This window comes from Mycteria americana, chromosome 3 (genome assembly GCF_035582795.1).
Source record: "Mycteria americana isolate JAX WOST 10 ecotype Jacksonville Zoo and Gardens chromosome 3, USCA_MyAme_1.0, whole genome shotgun sequence".
Taxonomy (NCBI): Eukaryota; Metazoa; Chordata; class Aves; order Ciconiiformes; family Ciconiidae; genus Mycteria; species Mycteria americana.
In genome coordinates, this window is record NC_134367.1 from 128,480,786 (window position 1) to 128,502,133 (window position 21,348).

The 21,348-nt window shown below is 39.8% G+C and overlaps 2 protein-coding genes across 2 annotated transcripts in view; both read right to left on the reverse strand.

Moving 5' to 3' along the window:
* Positions 1-305: 305 nt before the first annotated feature.
* Positions 306-8,118, reverse strand: LOC142407441 (uncharacterized). Its single transcript, XM_075496956.1, has 10 exons — positions 7,918-8,118; positions 7,079-7,213; positions 6,400-6,536; positions 5,554-5,751; positions 5,107-5,201; positions 3,607-3,762; positions 2,574-2,771; positions 1,821-1,946; positions 1,193-1,403; positions 306-786 (listed from the first exon to the last, which is right to left on the reverse strand). The coding sequence occupies exons 3-10, from the start codon at positions 6,511-6,513 to the stop codon at positions 580-582; spliced, it is 1,305 nt and encodes a 434-aa protein (XP_075353071.1). The 5' UTR covers positions 6,514-6,536; positions 7,079-7,213; positions 7,918-8,118; the 3' UTR covers positions 306-579.
* The window catches only part of LOC142407576 (protocadherin Fat 4-like), a 29,483-nt gene continuing 15,196 nt past the window's right edge, over positions 7,062-21,348 (reverse strand). The window contains exons 20-32 of the mRNA XM_075497199.1: positions 20,591-20,728; positions 19,750-19,966; positions 18,564-18,722; positions 17,927-18,078; positions 16,631-16,799; positions 15,509-15,717; positions 13,920-14,099; positions 13,096-13,315; positions 11,431-11,567; positions 10,545-10,688; positions 8,515-8,759; positions 7,918-8,027; positions 7,062-7,213 (exon numbers count right to left, since the gene is read on the reverse strand). Of these exons, the coding sequence (XP_075353314.1) occupies positions 7,062-7,213; positions 7,918-8,027; positions 8,515-8,759; positions 10,545-10,688; positions 11,431-11,567; positions 13,096-13,315; positions 13,920-14,099; positions 15,509-15,717; positions 16,631-16,799; positions 17,927-18,078; positions 18,564-18,722; positions 19,750-19,966; positions 20,591-20,728 (2,232 nt within the window). The remainder of the gene's footprint in view (positions 7,214-7,917; positions 8,028-8,514; positions 8,760-10,544; positions 10,689-11,430; positions 11,568-13,095; positions 13,316-13,919; positions 14,100-15,508; positions 15,718-16,630; positions 16,800-17,926; positions 18,079-18,563; positions 18,723-19,749; positions 19,967-20,590; positions 20,729-21,348) is intronic.

Genomic DNA, 21,348 nt, shown 5'->3' on the forward strand with positions numbered 1-21,348 from the left:
CCTGCTCCTCCTCCGGCGGCGAGTCGCGGCGGCGGGCGTAGAATCCGGCGCCTCGGCCCCTCCTGGGGAAGGCAGGCGGTGCGGGGCGGTGCGGGGCCCGGGGCCAGAGCCTCGCCGCAGGGCGCTGAGCGGCGGCTCCGCTGCATCCTGGTGGGAGGAAGGGCACCGGACAGCTAGAGAACATTAGCCACTCGTTTTCAAAAACTCACCGCGCCACGGTGAGTTTTGCGCGAAAGAACAGCAAATTGATGTCCGAGAAACACTTCGTCTAAAATAACGACAAGGCATCACATTTGGAATCGGTTTTATTGTCTTGCCGCTTTACACACGCCGTAAGAAAGGAAACGCGCTGTCAGGTAGCACTGCAGCTAGGAAAGTAACCTTGCATTACAGCCGTTCTGCAGCCCTTCGAATCTAGTGCTGATTTTCTTTCTTGTCCGTCTCTTACAGCACAAACAACAGGAGCGGCAGGAATTAAAATCTGGATAGCATTCCCATATTCCTATTGCTCATTTAATCCTGTACTGTTCCAATGAGTGTCATTGTGGTTTTCCTAAAAGTTTTCTTCATCAAGCATTCTTATTGATGAAAAAAGACATCGTGATCATCAGGCTCATCATCTTCAGGCTCATCATCTTCAGGCTCATCATCTTCAGGCTCTGCATCCAAAATAATAGCCACTTCTGAAAATTTTACTCCTTTCAGTTCTTTTTCAGGGGCAGGCATTGTGGGATCGGGTGTTACGGAAAGAGCTGACTCTTGATTTGTATCTGTCAGAAAGTAATCCTGCAAGAAAACATAACGCAGATGGGGCAGAAAGCTACAAATGGTAGAGCACGGACAAATTCTAAGCAGAAGTCATATAACTTTGATATATAGATATTCTGTCTCTGCAGCTTACAAAGAAAGCGTTGTTTTTAAGGCTGCAAGTTTTAGGAGCAGCACATGCGTACCCTTTACTGTACACATTCTGTAAAAGATGGGAGAGAGTCATCATTTCTGGATCACAAAGTCCTTCTCCTCTTTCTAAGCAGGGACAAACAGCCCCTCCTCAAAGATTTTTCATTACTTCACCGAAGTTGGGGGGTTTTTTTGTTCCACCACCAGCTTTTTTTGACAATTCTTTCAGTTATTTGATGAGTAATGATAAAATATCTTTCACTCCATTCTTTGCGACTGAAAAGCTAATTACCTGTTTTGTCCTGAATTCTGCAGTGGGCTGGGCATCTACATTTCTAGGTTCAGCAGCTTTTTCAGATGCTACATTTTCTTCATGTTCACTGTTGCAATCTAACAGTAGCGTCTCCAGGTAATTGCGTGTTTCATTGGCCTGAATTACGTCTTTGTCAGCATCACCTCCTTTGGTGTCTTCCATGTTGCTAAACGCTATTATTTCCATTTTCCTGAAAGAGAGTTAAGAGAATTCGTAACACCTTGAGCTTGCAAATAGTTAAGTGACAAAAATCTTAGCCTCTCTAAAACTGAGAGCAGCACGTACACTGATCTCAAAATTACTGGGATTCTACCCAGGGGAACGTTAAGTAGCTTCTTGTATCCTGAAGGGGTTTTTTTTCTGCATGAGGCTTAACAATTTGCTAAAGAGTAAGTAGGGATTTGCCCTTGTCATTTCGATACAAGATTAAAAGCTATTAGCTTCCTTCAAGTGTAGAGTTTTTAATTTACAAGTGTAAGGGTTCTTAAAAATCAACCTATACACTAATGAAAGATACAAGGAAAATCCTATGTTACCAGAATAAACTAGAACCACATCTTTTGATACACTATTTTTTATAAATTTGTGATATCAGCATTCTACTTACACGTTATTCGTGTGCTCTAGTTTCTTTAAGCTGTTCAGACTTCCGCTTTTGTCAGTTGCACACGGATTATCAATACCCTCCATAATTTCAGCTTGCTGCTTCACCAAATACTGTTGCCTATACTTTCTGCAAATAATAAATACATTGAAATGGTTAATTTTTTTTGAACATTGGCCTTCTGTTGTTTTAAAAACAGAACATGAAGTATTTGTGACATAAGTTTAATACACAACATTTATTTTCCGTACTGTTCTGGGGATTATTCTGGACCATTTCCTATTTTTCCGCACAATTGTTAGATTTCATATTAATGGTAACAGGGCACATACCCACTGCCCTCTTGGAAATGTATTTTTCCTCAACTATATGGTCCTGCTGCCACTGAAGTTGGCAGCAAGACGGCCCTTGATTTCAGCAGTCATGGGGTTAGAGGAGACTTATCTGGGTATATTACAGCTACTCGTGCCCCCCTTCACAGTGAAAATTTCTGCTATCCACATTTCTCTGTTTTTAAAAGTATTTGTTTCTGCTGTTGCTGTGCGACAAACGCAAGACGAAACCAACTTTCAGTTACGCGTAGCACGTCTGATATCTACAGTACAATGCCAGGCATTTTGATTTATAGCAAATCTTAGGCAATACTCCATGCAAATATCAGTAATTTAGCCAGGTGAGTATTTTTCAAGTCAACATTTAAAGCAAACTTCTTAGTTGTAAGTCTAAATTACATTGTTAAAGTAAAACTATTTGTACCTTTTCCTTTTTAGAGTAAAAAGTACGTATACCAGGAAGGCTACGAGGGTGCAGGCTAGCAGAACGCTGAGCACAATCGTTGCAATGAGTTCAGGAGTTGCTGAGTCTGCAGGAGCCTCTTCTATGGCAGCAGTAACAGGCGTTGAAAATATTTCCTCCAGTTCTATCTCAATGTTACTCTTCTGCTCCCTAAGTTTTCTGAAGATAGAAGAGTAAAATGCTGATGATTTATCAGACCTTCATTTTGGCTTGAAGAGTAGTGAAGAAAATAACAGACTGCCACTCCCCTGGTCCACCAAGACCTTTCCCGAAGGTTCAGAATTGTCATGTCTTTCATTCGGGAAAATCTCTGTTTTCTAGTAACCAGCCCTGGTGCTTCTGAACTACAATGCTGCAAAGCTTGGAAAGTGGAACTTGAGAGGTCAGTATCCTCTAAATCCACATCAAGGCAGCCGCATAGAGTCTTACAGATAACCAGTAGCGCTTTCCTCAGAGGAAAAGGTTCACCCATGGAGAGTGCTTCCCGTGACCGCAGACCCCATTAGTAATATCAGCCACAAACGATTACTAGTTTAAGAGAGGTGTTGAGTCTAGAAATCGTGTGTTTAAATAGCAGCTGCCCTTCATAGAGCCTTTATGAGAATACGCATTCATACCACTGTCATGGTATGAAACAAATGTAAAATACACGTAAAATGTAAGTTTTGAATCAACATTCTGCAATTCTGAAGTGAAGTCGATATCCCTTTTAATGATATTCTTTCTGCTTCAGTTTTCTTTAAAACTGACTTTTAAATAAATTTTGCACGATTAAACAGCCTTATTCATGTTTTTGACAAACCCTGAAGATTACCTTTCAGTACATAATGAAAGCTTTCTGAATTCTAAAAAGTCCATTTAAGCCTTGAGATAAGTCTCAGATAAACTGTTACTCAATCTAAACCTGTCCAGTCCAAGGCACTAATAATTTTAAGGGAAACAAAACCTAGCTGCATAGCTCTGACACCCAGAAGACAGACTGTGCCATACAGACCTCTTTACATCTTCTGCAGATACTTCCTGGTTTGCCTTATCAAAAGCAATAATTTTTACATAGGTTACATCAGTGCTGCTTCTTGCTTTTCTTTCAAACTCATTGGAATAAACATCAACGATGTATACATTCCATGCGAGTTTATTTTCCAGGACCCTGCCATCAGATTAAGAAAACGTTTTAAATTAATTGGGCAATGACAAATTCTTTTACTCTGGAAATTAAATGACAGAAAAGTAGTATTTAACACAACACTTTGCAGATACTGAGTATTTTAATGTAAGCAAGTAAAAATGCAGGATCATCATCAGCAAAGGAATTCAGCTATTTGCCCAATATCGTTGAGTGAGTGAGTAGCAGAGGAAAAAAAAAAATCCAGTCCTTGTCTCTGACTGGTAAGCAAAGACACTTTTCATTAGTGGATGCTATACAACTTTTGTACGTAGCCTGAAAATTCTTAGATAGGTGCCATTAGCATAACTGAACAATTAATTAGAGAAAGGAAGGGTTAGCAAACCCTTATACCTAGATTTCATAACCATAACCATATATTTAGTCATGCTTTTCAAAGCAACATATGGCTCATTTCATGCTTGACATTACTGTTTATAATACTCCGTAGGTATCACTGCCCGTATTTATAAAAAAATAAAGGTGGGGAGGAGGGAAATTCAGTCTCATAATCCTCATTGTTTTCTCCTCCTTTTCCACAGAGAGATTTTCACGCTGGATCAGACCATTGGCCCAGTTAATCCTTCATTCTGATAGCAGTCAGTACCAGCTGCTTCAAAGAAAGTGACAGAGCAGCTCTAGGGTTTCCATTTAATTTTTACCAACAAGAAACCGGTGCCATAATAGCGTCAACGTCACAAACTCATTTTTCCATCCTTCAAAGTGATTTCCCCTCAAAAGCACAGGACTCAATATTTCCAATGTAAATAGATGTTTATGTATAATCCAACCAAAGATCTTGTGTCTTCATTAACATGCCAAAAAGGCCAAAATATGTTTTTAATTGTAGTGTGGCCATCCACACATCACTAGCTAATGCCCTAGCACCGTAGGGCTGAGACCTCCTTGAGAAGCTCTGCTGCTGTGCTACAAGGGGATTTTTCATTTGTAGCAAAGGTGGGTTTGGTTTGTGGCTTCTATCCCGTCTGTCTCCACATTTGTATCTCGAGCCTACTATCCACAAAAAACTTTACCCTAGGCTGTTAAAAATCACAGAAACATTGAGGTGGGAAGAGACCTCTCGAAATCGTCTAGTCCAATGATCTCTTTGAAGTGTGTCAGCTCAGGCCAAAGCCTTACCAGATAAAAACTGGTGGATTCCTGTGAATTCCCTGAAATTATTCTGAACTACATCAAGTTGAAGGCCTAGCTTTTCATGAGCACTGGCTGTATCACCTCCCCTGTAGGCTGTCAGGCACCTATCTCAAAGGGACTCTAAGTTTGTCATTAGATATTATATCAGAATAAGGTTCACAGTTTCAAAAATACCTTTTTACTTCAGCAATGTTTCTTTCAACAACATTGATCTTCTGACTAAGTACCACCACCACAATGTTGTTACTGGAACTGGAGTGAATGGTTACCTAATAAAAAAATAAATTGCATGTAAGGTTTTCTAAAGCATTTGTACCTCTTGTAGATAGACTTTCAAAAAAAAAATCCAACCACAAAAAAAACCCAAAAAAACCAAAACCTCTGATATAAAATAATTGTCCTCTAAAAGTCAGTCTTCATGCCAACATATTTTCATATGTCAATGGAAATGGCAACCTCGTATTTCTGGCCTGAAAGTATGTAATAAATACTGGTGTATCTGACAGTCTCACTGTATGGTATTAAGAAATTTTTTTTTTGTCATTACCAAACCTAGTCCTTCTTGTATACCGAGTTTTGACATGGAAGCAAATCAGGACTATAAATAGGAGTCTTCCTTACGTTGACTGTTGTCTGGGCTGTGAGTCTTCTTGTGCCTTGGTCTGCAGCTTGGACTTCCAGATAAAATGTTCCAGTCTTTCCTGCTACAGAAACTGTAAAAATCTGCCCTGTGTTTTCATCGATGTCAAATACATTCTTTTGATTATTCACTAAGCTGTACAGCAGAAGTCCGTTGTCTCCTGAATCTGGATCTGTGGCCTGGGTTTAAAAAAAAGGTGATTTGTGAAATCAGCTTGTGGCTTTTGGGTTGCACATTGCTTTTCAGTCATAAAACTGTGCAGTTTCTATTTGTGAGACTGGAGTGTTCTAGGATAGTGCTGTCATATTTTTCTCTTTGCACTAAACAAAGCGGGACACCAACTATCAGGATCAGACCATGGGTATAAAAGGGGAAATACATTTAGCATAAAGTCTGGAGGATTCTACAGCTGCAAACATAAAAGGAGCAGGCTAGAACTGAGGGATAACACCAGACTTAGAAAAAGATGAGAACTGCTCCATTTTGTAATTCATTTCCCACTTGGGTCTGATAGATAGCAAAGCGGTTAACGGTGCCAAAGAGAGAACGGTAACCTGTGCAGTGTGTAATCCATTACAACGGCAGGAGTCAGAACAGACTGTATAGCTCTTCTGACAGACCCACTGGTAGGACAGGTATGGACCAGTTTAGTTCCCTAAACACCCCATCCTTCGCCAGCATTATGTTAAATCTGGATGAGGGGCAGAATCTGTCTCAAGCTTTCAAGAGCAGATTTAACAGCTCCTTTAACCCAGTTTAACTGTGGAAGAAATCCCAATCTTTCGAAAGATTTCTGTCCTCACGAAGAGCACAGAAAGATACTCTACCTGAACTGTAATAACCGGGTACTTGTACGGCACAGAGTTCAGTATCTGAGCAGAGTAGGCATTATTCAAAAATGCTGGCTCTTCATTTACATCCTGCACTGAGATTGTCAGCATTGCCACATTTTGAGCAAACAGACCTGTTAAAAAAAACCCACAAGTTAACTGCAACAACAAACACCAGCAAAGCACAGCTTTCAAAGGCCGGGTGGTCAGGCTGTGGCTTTGCAGCAGTATCTCTGCTGCACGTGAGGAAGAGGGAGAAGAAAGGGAACGCAGGAGGGCTGGGATGCGCCCAGAGGAGCTCTGTCTCACTCCTCCTGGGGCTTCAGGGAGAGCAGGCAGGTCAAGGCAAAAGGTGACAGCACTGCTCCTCTGTCAGCCCTCTCCAGCTGCCTGTGCTGTACCAGGCAAGGGACGGGCAGGTTCCTCCAGCTCCTGCTGAGGAGTCCAATGCCCAGCTATTATATTCTTTTCTGAGACCACAGTAGGACCCTGTGAGGGTTTGCACCCTTGGAGGAAGGCTGCTGCTTTTCTCTGCACAACCTTGAGCTTCAGCTTTTCATCTTTCTCATCAGACTTTTCAGTTAAAGAGAATCACGATTCCTATATTGGGTTGCAAATACAGATGTGTTCATTGCCCCTGATTTAAGTTGGAATGTTCTTCAAATCAAAAAGTTACCCGAACGCTGGACTTCTGCAGCAGATGAGAGATTTTCACTTGCTTCAATTAAAATCACATATTGAGAAACTTCCTCATAGTTCAAATTAATTGCTGTTCTCAGCTGACCACTTTTCGGATCCAATCTAAAATGACCTGAAAGGAAAAACATGCACAAATGGTTGTTATAGCTACCATTTCACTTGTATCCCTCCTACCTCTTGTGTCTTAGCTGCTCTTAGGATGTTTCCATGGGCCCTCTGCTCTCAAGAATGTGAAATGCAACACACCTGCTGGCTGAGCAGCAAAAGGCATCACAGCTGGGGTCCTATCCCAGACCAAACAGGCCTTAAACATGTAAAGGAGCAACATACTTGGAAAAGAGAATTGCAGCCTCTTGTTGCACAACTCCTTTTTCACTGATTTCCAAGTTTTCTATCAGTTTCTAATTATTTCCTTTTTTGTGTGTGCAAATGGAGTTGCATCACAGCTGCAAAAGCTGAAGGAGGCCAGGTGCAAGTCCAAGGAAATGATAGACTAAAAGTGATTGGCAGGGAGGAAGCTGCTTGCTAACAATTTCTGGTTTGGCTCCCTCAGCCTGCAAATCATCCTAACTTAAGACCACAGGAACCCATTTTCTGGCAAGTTACCACCACCTCTTTAGCCAAAGAAGATTAACAAAGCCCATGCTGAAGAGCTCTGAAAGAAATTCTTTGCGTACTTTCATTTTTTAAAAAAATGACACAAGTTTTAATCCTTCCTCTCCATCTCCTCATTTACATATAGCAACATCAGCCACACAAATGACAGGTTATTTCATTATCTTAGCTATTTTAACTCATAAGGGAAATAGCACTCACCTTTTTCATTGCCAGATACAACTGTATAATCAATTGGTTTTCCTAAAGTTTCAACCACAGTAAAAGCGTAAACGAAATAATCCACTCCTGTGTTTTCCAAAACGGAAATGCTAATATAGAAAAGAAATGATAAATCATAATGCTAAATTTCCCAGCTGTTGTAGCACTGGCAGGCTTTAGAAATTTAACTCTTTAAGAGCAAGTTCTCTGTGGAAAATTCTGCCCCCTCCCCTCCATCAGCGAGCTCTAGCAAACAACTAATCAGAGTGCAGTGCAAGCCCTACTTTTCTAGCCAGACATTTGTTTATCTTCGAGTAAAGGCTAAGGAAGAATGTTTTATTAGTGTGCAAGAGGAAGGGGACAACGGGTCTGGCTTATACGAGCTGCACGATAAAGAAATAAAAGGCGATGCCTCGCATCACGTTCACAGAACCACCAGCATAGCAGAATTTCCTGGACATTTTCTTCAAAAAAAACCCTTATGTCCTTTCTTCTGCATGGACGAATATGAAAATTAGCTTTAACTTTCAACCTTACTATGTTTTCCACTACCTGGAGAATATGTACCAGTTATATAACTTAATATGAAAGCCTCACCTGATTTCGCTCTCGTTAAACCGTGGGACAAATGGACGGTTGTCAAACACATTAAGAGTAATCATAGCAGTGTCATTTAAAGATGGAGAGCCTTTGTCCTTAGCCATCACTGTTAAATGGATCTCTCCAGATCTAGACAGATTTCCGGTTGTAATTATTTTCCCCTCACTCATATCTTCTATCAGGAAGAACGGGCTGAAGTTTTGATCGGGGAGGATGTAGTATTCAATAAGGCCATTTTGCCCCTGCCGTGAAAGGAACACAACTTCATGTAAAACTATTGCGTGCAGGACCACATCACTTCAGTGCCCCACGTGCCGTAGTACAGACTCACTGGAGTCTCAATGTTTCCATGCTTAAACGGACAGACTGCCAGAGGCATTTTAAATCACTAGAGAGAACCAGGCTCAGAGCTACTCCGTGCTTAAGCTGTAACATAAGAGCAGCAGCAGGGCAAAGGGCCAATGGGCAGAGCCCCCCACCCCCCCAAATTAATTTTGATGTTCCAAGATCCAAAAAAATTCCCATAGCAATACTAAAGAAAACTACATGCACTGGGAGTACATTTTGAAGGGTAGGATAAACACTGAAACGAGATTTGATGACATCTAAATGGCTCTGGTGAATTTATTTAGAGAATGAAAACTTAGGGTTAGCTATGGTAGGATGGGTGCCGATAAAAACACAAAACGGAAGAAAATTCACAAGCAGGTGGGCCAGTTACACAGCAACAATGTGAAAAAGGGTCTCTAAAGAAAATAAGTTAAGGACACGTGTAGAGGGGAAAAAAATCAGAGTAGTGAAAGAGAGTCATCTAAAGGTGTGATGTCAAGGAGAATAAGGCGAAGTCCCTTGGATCCTTTTCACACCCTGAGGAGAAGCACAGCCTCCCCACTGCTGCGAGGGTAAGCCCTATTCCTGCCTGCCACAGGAGAGTTGGACGCATTTTACTCTATGCACATCTCTTCACTTTCCTGAGACAAGTCGTTTTGACAAACCCTTAGGGTTTGCTCTGGATTTCTGAAAAGCGTTGTATTCTGTTCTTCCGTGGCTCTGCAGCAGCAGGATCAAACCCTACGATGAACATCTGTTGTCACTAAGTAATCTGTAGATTTATAATTATTTCAGGAACAGGGAGGAATAGAGACAAAGTCTAATAATTTCAGTGCTGGACTCTGCCCCAGAATCCCAAAAGGGTGGCACAGGGAGGATGAGTGCCACTCTGCATGGCAGAGGACCAGACGTATTATCTGAAGGATGAGTTTCATGAGGATCTCAATGCAGATCTCACAGAGTCCAGCAACTTTCATAAGCAATTTCACTTTTTGTATAAAATCATTGAGAAGGATGATAAAAAAAGGGGCCATTAGATTATTTGCAGCAATACACCACAGCTGCAGCTGTTTTAACCAAAATTATGTGTGAAGAAATGGGAAGGCACCTGCTACACTTATTTCGTTGTCACTTCTAGATGTTTCATCTTTTAAATGATACAAATAGTAGTGATGTTGTCATGGTGATCTGGTTGACTACTGGCTATCTCTGCCAGTGCCTGGATACTACTTGATGGGTGCAGTACAGATATATCCAACAAAATTACTTTAAAAAAATGGGGACAGAGAGAATGAGCTGGGGTACCACACTTCAGAGGCATTTGGTAAGCAGGCATTTCCATGTTCAAGCCAGCTATATGATGTTTAGGTTTTACAGATTCTTCTACTTCAGAGGTTCAAATAACTTCACAGGCATTAAATTGCTTCGGTCTTTGTATACTTCGGAAAGACCGGTACCACTCCGTATAATAAGGGGAAAAATCAAGGGAAATATAGCTGAAGAAACATGCCCAAAGACAGGGAGTACATCAGCGTCAAGGCAGAAACATCAAAAGTCCTAATTTCCAATGCCCAAGTGCTGTTAGTCAATCAGAATTCACCTTCTGCTACATTTGGTATTTCATGCCTAGAGAACGGAGAAAAATGTATTTGGGCCGCAGCTTAAAGCAGTGTCAAAAATCAAACAGGAGTAGTTACCTGATCTTTGTCGGTAGCACTCACAGTTATGACATGAGCACCTACAGGATTAATCATGTTTATAGAAGCGGAATAGGAATTCTGAGCAAATACTGGAGCATTATCATTCACATCAATCACTAGAACAGTGACATTAGTAGTTGCCTAGAAAACAAAATGGTTTCATGCGTTTTAGAGTATTTAGAATGTCTTATTGAGCAATATTTTTTTTGTTATTTGCATAAGCAACAAAAAGTATAAATTAGACTTTGAAAATGCTGTAGTAAAATACTGTGTCAGGTTTAATTTTGTGAACTCAACATCAGAGATCACTACAGGATTTTAGTGCAAGAGAGGCAGGAATTCAATGTTGGAGTAGGATTCTACTTCTTGAAAGGTGTCTGAATGAGTAAGAACAGGATGTGTTTAGGAGGCCAACACGTCCTACTGCTGCTGCTAGATGCAGTTAAGGGAACCACACATCTTCTAGTTCTGTTAAATAAGTGTGTAATATCTTTTCAAATAAAAGAAATACAACAGAACTAGAACAATTTGCTGAAAATTACTTTTTCTCCCCTGAAAAATTATCAACGACACTTACAGTACCGTGTAACAGTGCTGTAAGATAATGACACTTACAGCAGCAGGCAAGAATTCCAGTTCCCCAGCACAGGTTAGGCTGCAAACAATTCAGGATCAAATTCTATCATGCATGATCTCAAATAGTATTTAAAATAATTATGGAGTATAATACTACTCAGCATGGACAAAGGTCGCAAAACCTTAAACATGATTAGGTGACGAATTCGTTCTGCACAATAAATGTCTTTGATAGATCTGCCTCCCACTAGTTCAAAATCCACTCTGAATAGGAGAGTCACCGTTCATTACAAGAATGGTCTTTTACCTGATGGAAAGGGGCAGATCTCTGGTTGACTGCATTCACTGTAAGGCTGTATTTATTCACGGTTTCATAGTCTGGAGAGTTCTTTATCTTAATGTTGCCATGTATTTCATCTATTTCAAATATATTTCCTCCACCACCTGAGATACATTTAAAGAAGCATTATCAATGAATATATCTTAGAAGCACATAATTAACTACACTCTTAAACTATATGTTTACTTGTGCCTTGAGCTCGTTAAAACAATTTTTAAAATATCATATAGATAATGTAGAAGAAAAACAGAAAATATTTTGAGTGGATGAGTGTTTGAAATATGAGCCAACAGAATGGGTTAACAACTTTTGCAGATACGTCTGTCACACTCAAAATGTAACAGTGCTTGAGGCACGCAAATGATGACGGACAGCACGTTGGAGTTCTGGGGTGAATCTCTGGAAACAAGTTCCTCCAAACCTGTGCAACTCTTAGAGGAGATTAGAGGTGTTCTCAGGCACTTTTACAGTCCTCCGACCTTCTGTATGTTCAGTCTCATGTTTGCTGGTTGCAACAGTCATGAAGCACTGTAACAAGACAGTGCTCCTGCCAAGATCTCTAAGAGGAGATGTCACTGCATTTATTCCGTCTCTAATGAAGGTGGACTGAGTGGCCCACGGATCTAAAGAGAAATCAGGTTGACTGCCTAAAGACCTGGCAGTGACTTTTACTGGTTTTGGCCACCCTTGTCCAAAGCCACCTCAAAGTCTGTACGCATATTGGAAATAAAAGACTCTAAAAACATACAAACTGTATACACATCACTCTTGATGGTCCATACAACAAAAACAACTATTTCAACTCCTGCAGGCTTTGGTCCAGAGAGGTCTAAATCTCCATCTCTGTCAGATTTCTGAGCAGCGGCAAAAGGGGCACTCTTCCCAACTGTAATGCCATCAGCTACCACAGTTAAATGTGACAGGAAGCATGAATCAGAGCTCTCAGTCACAAGCTGGCACATTAACGTAAAATGAAATTGAGAGCACTTTATATTAATCGCCTGGGCAGACATCTGAGGTAGCAGAGTAGCTGACCCGCTGTCTCTTGTGGCACTTCTGCTGCAGAGGTAAAGGTGTCCAGCACAAGGGTAAATAAGACAGCTCTCCAGCGGTCCTGAATAGTGAATCAGGTCCCTGACACACTTGTGATACCATTTACAGCTGCTCCTAGTAGCTGTGAAATGCTCACAGTCCACAGGCTGAGGAGAGGCTTAATTTAGCAGCATTTAATACCTGGTGCAGGCACAACGGGTTCTACAAGGCAGGGATGAATTCGGCCCTAGACACTTATCCCTCATTCAGGAAAGCTACGGACATTTTTTTTCATCAAAATTACTCCTGCTGATTGCAGCTACAGCAGTCGAGTAGCTAACAATTGTTTAGAAAGCTGATTTTTAACAGAATTCAGAGTATGATTAAAACGACAACAATTTGTAGTTTCTGCAAAAGAAGTTCCTACTCAAAGCTGCATGAGTATAAATTAGTAAAATACCAAACCAGGTGAAAAAGTGAACCTGCTTGGCTTATGTGGAAAGGGGTTAGGAGATAACACACATAATGCTATTTATGCTCATAACAGTATAGACAACAGAGTGACAGTTGTTCCAGTGCAGTGAGAGAATTCCTTATTACCTGTAAGGCTATATAGAACAAAGGCATTGTCTCCTGTGTCTCTGTCTGTTGCTGTGATTTTTCCAACTATTAATCCCACAGGCGCATTTTCATTTACACTAAATTCAGTCACTGGATCAAAGACAGGTGGCCAGTCATTAACATCAATGATCTTTACAACAACTGTGCAGTAGCCTCTTTTCTTCTCGGGGATTCCATCGTCTTCAGCATATGTCACAATCTAAGTCGCACAATTATTGGTAACGAGAAATCATGTAAATAGGTACTCGCATAAGGATTAAAATACCTCGGTGAATTTTAAACTTTGGAGTATTCTTAGAAATGTAAACTCAAATTCTGAGTTCACCTCAACATGATGATTGAAACTTAAGGAGTATTTGGTCAATAAAAAAGTCTTTCTATATAGAACCAACAAAGTCACCAATATTTTTTCTTGAAGCAAAATAAGATCATAAAAAACATCCAGCAGTGGCAGCAACAATAAAGAAGATTAACTGAGAATTGTATTTGCAAGATCTCAGTCCAGTACAGATTCAAGCAAACAGACAACATTGAATGCCTGAGCTGTCATTTTGAAGTTAGTTATTCATGTGCTGATGTGTTTGAGAGTTTGTAGGACAGGTGAACAATGAGCCTTGCTTGAATTTCATTACAGTCTAAAGACAGTGTCTTGCTTTAATAATGCATCACATCTTGAGATGCTCATATTCTAAAACAACGCATAAAATGTTCAAGCAATATCAAGCTAAACGTGTCACCTGTTATCCAAGGGAAAGATAAAGAGTTCTGAATAATGTAGAGAGTTAAGAAAATCTAGAGCAAACCTGATACTCTGTAGGTCCCTCTTCATAATCAAAGGAGGCAGTGGAATAAAGAATTCCAGTTGCTTCATCTATCCTGAATTTTAGTCTGTCTCCACTGACAATGCCATATGTTAGGAAACCATTTCTACCTGTATCACTATCCTGAGCTTTCAGCTGGATGATCTGAGCAAGGGGTGAATTCTGTGGATGAAGAACAGATTGAGGCTGTCAGAGACTTTGGTTAGCTGCAATTTCTTGAAGTATGTGAAAGTGGAAAAGTAACAGATACCGCATACATTTACAATAGTATAGACATTTTAAAATCAAAATTATACAACTCGTTCAGCACAGTAAGAGAATCTCTTGTTTTCTCTAATTTACAGAAAAGAACTATTTTCCCCCCATGTCTCTACCTACAGCAGCAATCTTCAGGAAGAAAAATCACCATGATTTCAAACAGGCCAAATGTTAGCCTCAAGCATCTGACTTCCTGTTAAGGAATTATCCATGTTTAATAGCCTCTACTCCTATGAAACTCAATGGACGTTCTCAACTTCAAAATCATGTTTCTTTCTGAACACTATTTGGCTAATAATTACTCTTTTCAAAATAAATAATCTATTTCTTCCTTTTTAAAAATGTTATTTGCATTAAGACTGACAGTAAATATCAGCGTTTCACTTGCACGGCCATTTGAGACCTGATCTAAAGTTAATTGATCCAACAGGGCATCCAGCATTTCCTACTGTTTAAACATTTCATATGGAAATCTATTTTTAAGGTTGGGAAATGTGATTCTCTCTCTTCTCCATTAAACTAACTGGGAACATTAAAAATAGGTGTGATAATTAAACCTATATTTAGCTCAATGTGAGAAATGGACTAGATTTGAAATCAGTTGTGGCTGTTAAAGAGAATGTTTATGAATCAGCTGGTAATCTCAAAGGCAAGGTAATGCTATATAAAATATAAACACGATCAATGTGCTTCTTTTTAAAAACATAGCTAGTAGATTAAAGTGTGAAAAGTGTTGTTTGAAAGTTGAAGAGCAAAATGTTGAGCTAGATGCTTTTGCATAATAAAATGCTGTGGCTTCCTTTGCAGGCTATCATAACATAACAGCCACAGACTGAAATCTAGCTTGATTTCTGCCACTGATTACTTAGTGTCAGGAAGAATCACAACAGATCATACATGTACAAGAGGAGAAATGTTGCTAAATTAGAGACTTTTGCCTGCTACTTCTCTGTATGAAGTTCCATTACAAAAGGCTGAGAGCATCTATAAGTTGCCCAGCCCATCCACTAGACTGTGAATGGACATGAATATTCTCTGTGTACAAATATGCAAGATGGAGTGGCTGTCTTTCCTTTGTGGAGCCCCTTATTAGTAAAAGATTCACTTTTCCTTCAATATGTCCACACTTCTAGACCATTCTCTATATGTATTGGGATTTTCAGCTCGAAATAAACCTTAAAACATCATATGGCAGAACAGAATGGTAAGCCTGTCCAGTTCCAGGATGTTTACTTGTATACTCACCAAAAGATTTTATTATTATTATTTTGAGGCTTTATTTTTGTGATTCCGTTTGGATGACATTTTCTTACCTCTTCCAATCTTACTTCTAGTAGAGAAGATGGGAAAACCGGAGGGAAATCATTTTCGTCAATAACTTGCACATTCACAGGAACTTTATTAAATATGCTAGGATTAGATGAATCTGTTGCTTGCACGTTGAAAATGACTGGAAAATCTTCCAGTTTCAAATTCTTTCTTGTTCTTACAATACCAGCGGATGAGTCGATAATGAAATACCCTGTTTAAAAAACCCCAGAAGTTATTCTGTTTATTATTTTATTACTTAAAACTGAAGATATGAACCCTTCAATGCAAACTACACATTATGTATATGAATATCATTATGTTACAGTATCCTTCAAAGAACAAAATAAAATTCAACATGGATTTATGAGAACGTCAGATGTATCCAGGGCTGTAATTAACAAAAACAAATAATTCAGAAGGTCAGATGGGAACCAAAGGGGAGAAGTTCACCCCACCACTCTCCAGTCAGAAGGTCTTCACCTTCCTCTGAAACAGTCAGAGATTATTTGTCCCTATGTCAGTCAGAAATTATTTTATTTCCTATGAAGTCCTGTTCTTACTGAAGATGAGGAATTCTGCAAATAAGTTCAAGGAGACCACAACTTCAGACAAAACATGTTACAAAAAAGAAATATAAAGTGGTTATGTTCGATGATACAATAAAAACAGCTCTATGTTTAATAGAAAAAGACATGTGACAAAGCACTGATCCAGTTGATCCCATGTAAACTTACTCTACACATTCATGTTTGTTAGGAAAATGTTGCTGAGTTAGTTTTTCTACCAGCAGTCTTTATGCTGAATTAGGTATTCTTTCCCCAGTCCCTGTAACTTTTTGCCTGGTCAGGTACCACCTGAGCTTCCTGTAGCAGACATAAAAAAGCATAGAGCTGGTGCAGTCAGGTCTGTATCACGTGGCTCTAGCTAATCTGACAGAAATTCAATCATGTGCCCGCACCTGATCCATATCAAATTTGTACATCTGGTTGATACGCATCCAGTATTAATGGCTGTAGACTGAGATAAAACCAAAAGGAGAGAAGAAACAATCCAAAAGCTAAGTGCTCTGCAGTGCTAGTTGTTTAACACACCCTCTTCCTTGTTATTTCACACAAAGAGCTTACCCTTTCCTTCTCCAGGTACAATACTGTATGTCACAGGGACCTCATACAACACACGGATCTGTACAACAAAGGTATCGGGCAGTGTCTTCTCACTGAGAGGGGCAGGCTGATAGATTGCTTCAGAGAACACCGGGAATGACGTGTTGATGGGAGCTATCGTTATTGACACCTGCAGAGAAAAGGAGATGACTAACGTTTTCAGGTTTAGCAGACTTTTCTATTCAGGTATGCAACAGCAGAAGTCCAGAACTTTGTCAGTAAGAAAAAGCCTACAATTGCTGCGTGCTGAGCTGGACACATCAGGCAGCACATTAGGCTGCCTTGAAGGCAGCGAAGGTTAGTGAAAAATGACAGCAACCTTATCAATTTATGTTCACCTGTATGCTTTCCTAAATACAGAGAGGGATTCCAGTTCATACAGCACATTTCAAATGACTTGTCTAGCTAAACAGCTCTCAGAGAGAGGTACTGATCTGTACTTGCAACAGATTCTTCCACTGGAGAAATGTATGATCAGAGCAGGAGCTCGTAAGTACAGTATTTTAAAATTATTATAATTGACTATATATATGAAAAATGGTGACAGGCGGTAAATAAATAATGCCTACTGCTTCACAAAAAGAAAGATAATTTATTTCTAAATGATGCCAGACAGCTGCTGTCCAATGCTCTGAAGAATGATGGCTCATAAGTCTACATTTTAAGGTTCTGTTGAATATCATTTTCTGCATGTCTTCATCCTTATACATTTCTAGTCCTTTTTTGAACTCTGCTAAGCTGTGGTATTTAGTGGCAAAAGATCACCAGCCAGCTATAAGCACTGTGTAGAAAAATACTTCTTTTATCATATTTAAATTTCTCACTCTTCAATTTAGAATTTATTTTTTCTTGTATTATAGGACAATAAACAGGAACACCTTATTTGTTGTCTCCTGTTTATTCTATCACATACTTCCATTACATCCCCTCTGACTGTCCCACTCTTCGACCTTGCACAGAAGTCTCCACTCCTCTAATCTTCCTCACCGTCTAGAGCTTCTGTTTTTCTTTTCTGAAATGGAATGATCAAAACAATGACGGGTGGTGTGCCAGCAATTGCTGTAGCAGTTACAAAGTTATGCTGCTATGATCTGGTATCCTGTTCCTGAAACAGAAGCGGGACTCTGACATTCTGATTCCCGTTTTGCATAGTTTTGCCTTACTAATACCCATTTCCTGGTGTAGTTACACTCAGTTTAGAATAACAATCTGGGGAATAAACTGCGCAAGCAGACACTAAGGTAAACATTTTAGTACCTTTACAGAAGTTGAAAGAGGTGGCAGACCCGAATCCGTAGCAGTGACTATCAAGGAGTAATACAAGGGAACAGTCTGTTTGGATAAGTCTCTTGTTAACGTGAGTACTCCTGTGGTACTGGAAAGACTAAAGAGGCCTTCTGAGTTTCCAGCTGAAGACAGAAAAACAAGTGTTGGAAACGTTCAGTGGAGCCAGCAGAGACAAGCGACTCCATTATATGCCCAGGATTTAAGAGAGACGGATTGAAATCCTAATCTGTATATGTGATTTGGAGCAAGACACCTGGCCTCTCTTGATTCTGCATCTGCATCACAGAATCATTTGGGCTGGAAGGGCCCTTGTGAGGCCTCTAGTCCAACCTCTTGGCTCAAAGCAGGGTCACGAATTAATTCAGAGCAGGTTGCTCAAGGCTTTGATCCATCAGGTGCTGAAAACCTCCAAGGACAGCCTCTCTGGGCAACCTGTTCCAGTACTTAGTTATCCCCCCAGAGGACTTTTTTTTTCCCCTTATATCCAGTCAGAACCTGCCATTTCAATTTATGACCATTATCTCTCATTCTCGTGTCATGCAGCTTAGTTTAGTAGTATGCAAGTACCCCAGTAAAAAAAGCCCATAAGATTTTTTTTCTAACATACCTGAAATATTGTAGAAAATGCCTTCATCATTATCCTTGCCTTCATCTCTTGCATTGATATCTACTATCAGTGTGCCAGCTGTAGAATTTTCTAGAAGGATCTGATAATATGAGGGCTTGTCAAATACGGGTCCTTCATCATTTGCATCTTCCACAGTAACTAAGAAAAGAAGGTTCATGCCCGAGTGTAAACATGAGTTTCACCTAAACAGTTACAAGCTATTTCTTCAGCTAATACAAACCAGCACAGCTCCTCTGAATTGAGTTGGAGATCTTTCAGTTTAAACCAGATGGCATCCTTGTTTTCTGTACTTCAAAATGCTTGCCTTTGTGGATTAAATTATTTACTGCTCAAGCGATAGTTTCCCACAATGGCTGCACTTCTGGCTAGCATGCTGTCACTAATATCTGTCTGAATATCATCATCTTATTGTTTCATTGGGCTCCCTTCTGTGTCCATATTCATCTGGTAACTCTAGCCTTTGGCTTAGACTGCAAGCATTGTGAGACAGGATTGCTTAGTTTTATATTTACACATGACCTGGCACAATAAGGGTCATGGTCCACAATTAGTGAAGCTGACCGTACAGTAACATAAATAACACAGAACAAGTAGTGATAAATAAACCAAATACTTCCAGTCAGACTGATCAAAAGTAGGGCTGGCCAAAAACTAGGATACCAAATTCACAGAAAACTTTTATGTTGTGTTAGGGGAAAAAAGATATAATTTTCTTCTTTCTTTTTTTTCTTTTTTTTTTTTTTTAAGGAAAAAACAACAGCAATCAAGTACTGTTATTTTAACAACACTAAAAATCACTGTCAACATTTTTTTACCACCCTGGAAGCAGGCTTTCTGTAAACGAGCAAAAAACTGAATTATGTTTTTGGAAACCTTTTCAATCAAAATGTGAATAGGTACTCAAAAAAATGCCGTAGAAAAATTTGTGAATACATTGAAGTAAGTAACGTCAGTTTGCGTGAAAAATCTTCATTTTGGACAAGCCAAACGTTTTTTGAGAAAAATTTCATCTGGCTATAGTGAAAAGGTGACATCATCATTTCTGATAATTTACTTTAGCAGACTGTGTTACTAGTGAAGGCTATCTTTATGCCTCATAATTACACATGCTGAAATATTCCCTAAGGGAAATGAAGGTAAATTTTCTGTGGTAAACTAGAGCTACCTGTAATGTTTGCCGTGTCATGGAGATATGGCTCTCCAGGATTGAAAGCTTTCAGAATAAATGTATACTGGGAACGACTTTCATAGTCCAGAGGTTGAAGAGTTGTAATATTTCCAGAAAGTTCTCCAACATGAAATGAAGAAGTCTCTCCAATTATGGTGTAATGAATAATGGCATTGTACCCTATATCTGCATCTGTGGCTGCTGCACTCAAAATCTAAATGAGAACAAACAAACAAACAAACCAACCGGGTTTAGAGCAAAATGAAGAGAGAGGCAAAACACACACACAAGACTGGTATTTAACTATATAGTGTTTCCTGACTGAATTAGTCATATGGTCATTAATTGCATTGCTAGAATACTGACACAGCACATAGCAGGGCTGGTAACAGATGTTACAGATTCTTAGGTGGTACCTCTTCCCTTGATTCCTGTAAACCATTAGTTCACATCTGCAAGGCAGATATGGAGCCGGAATGGATACACTGGGAGAAGACAGAAAACCTTAAGAACAGGGGGATGCTGGATATACGCACAACACCTGCAGCATCTTTAAAACATGTTGATCGTAGGTCCCCTGAAAACTAGATCCATGCAGTGTGGCATCAGTGCTGGGGACAGGAGGGAAAGGGGAGGCGGCACAAGGAGAGCTTTAGGAAGAGTCAGTGGGATAGGCACTCCACTGTCACATAAAACGAACATGCCGTGTGATTTTACAGACTCCACAAAGTAAAAAAATACGTTCACCAATGCAGAGTCATCATAGATTACTACCACTTCCAAGTTTACATAAAGAAAACAACTGCAGAACAGTCTATTTATTCTTAATGCCACATACCACGTGTGGAGGCTCATTCTCTTTTACAGTCACGGAGTACAGTTTCTGGGGGAACACTGGTGGGTTGTCATTCACGTCATCTACCGTGATGCTTAGAACTAAGCTTGCAGATCGCGATGGTTTGCCAGAATCAGTGGCCTGTGAAGAAACAACTTGTCATTAAACCCAGCACTACATTGTTACAAACTTATATTACCAGTCAATTTTGTTCCAAAAATTGTGAAACTTTGTCTCAGAAGACTTTCTGCTGGACCAGTTCTCACCCAAGGACATTGCTCTAGCCCTGTACGTGATCAGGTGTTGCATGTCTTCCTGCAGCTGGTACCCTCACCATATCACATGCTCTGCCTCATTTAATGAACAATTAATCAAAAGCTCAAGCCTGGATCCAGATCAAATGTGTCATGTGATCAGATGTGGCACTAATCAACATAAAACGATGGTATAGATGCATATCTGTGCTGCGGCATTTAAAAGAATAAGAAAATCCCTTGTGTTTTGAGGCTTTGAAGTGTCTACAAAGCAAGCTGTGAACACTAGTACGTGGCAAATTCACAGTCAGTTTTACATCACATGAACATCCGCCACAGGAAAGTTCTAATCTATAGGTACATATACACAATTTTCAATTAATCTTTAAAAGTGCCCACTTTTATTAATTCTAAAATTTTCAGAAGACACTGTTTGATTTTTAGTATGTTTCCTTGCTGTCCTGAACACGTTCCACAAGTTCCTTGACCTGTTTAAATTATTTGTTA

Excerpts from the sequence above, each read along its gene's own strand:
- LOC142407441 (XM_075496956.1), bottom strand. The coding sequence starts at position 6,513 with ATGCTGACAATCTCAGTGCAGGATGTAAATGAAGAGCCAGCATTTTTG. Across the intron at positions 5,202-5,553 it reads CAGCCCAGACAACAGTCAAC|GTAACCATTCACTCCAGTTC; the intron begins GTAAGGAAGACT and ends TTTTTTTATTAG. Across the intron at positions 1,404-1,820 it reads CTAGAGCACACGAATAACGT|GAAAATGGAAATAATAGCGT; the intron begins GTAAGTAGAATG and ends ACTCTCTTTCAG.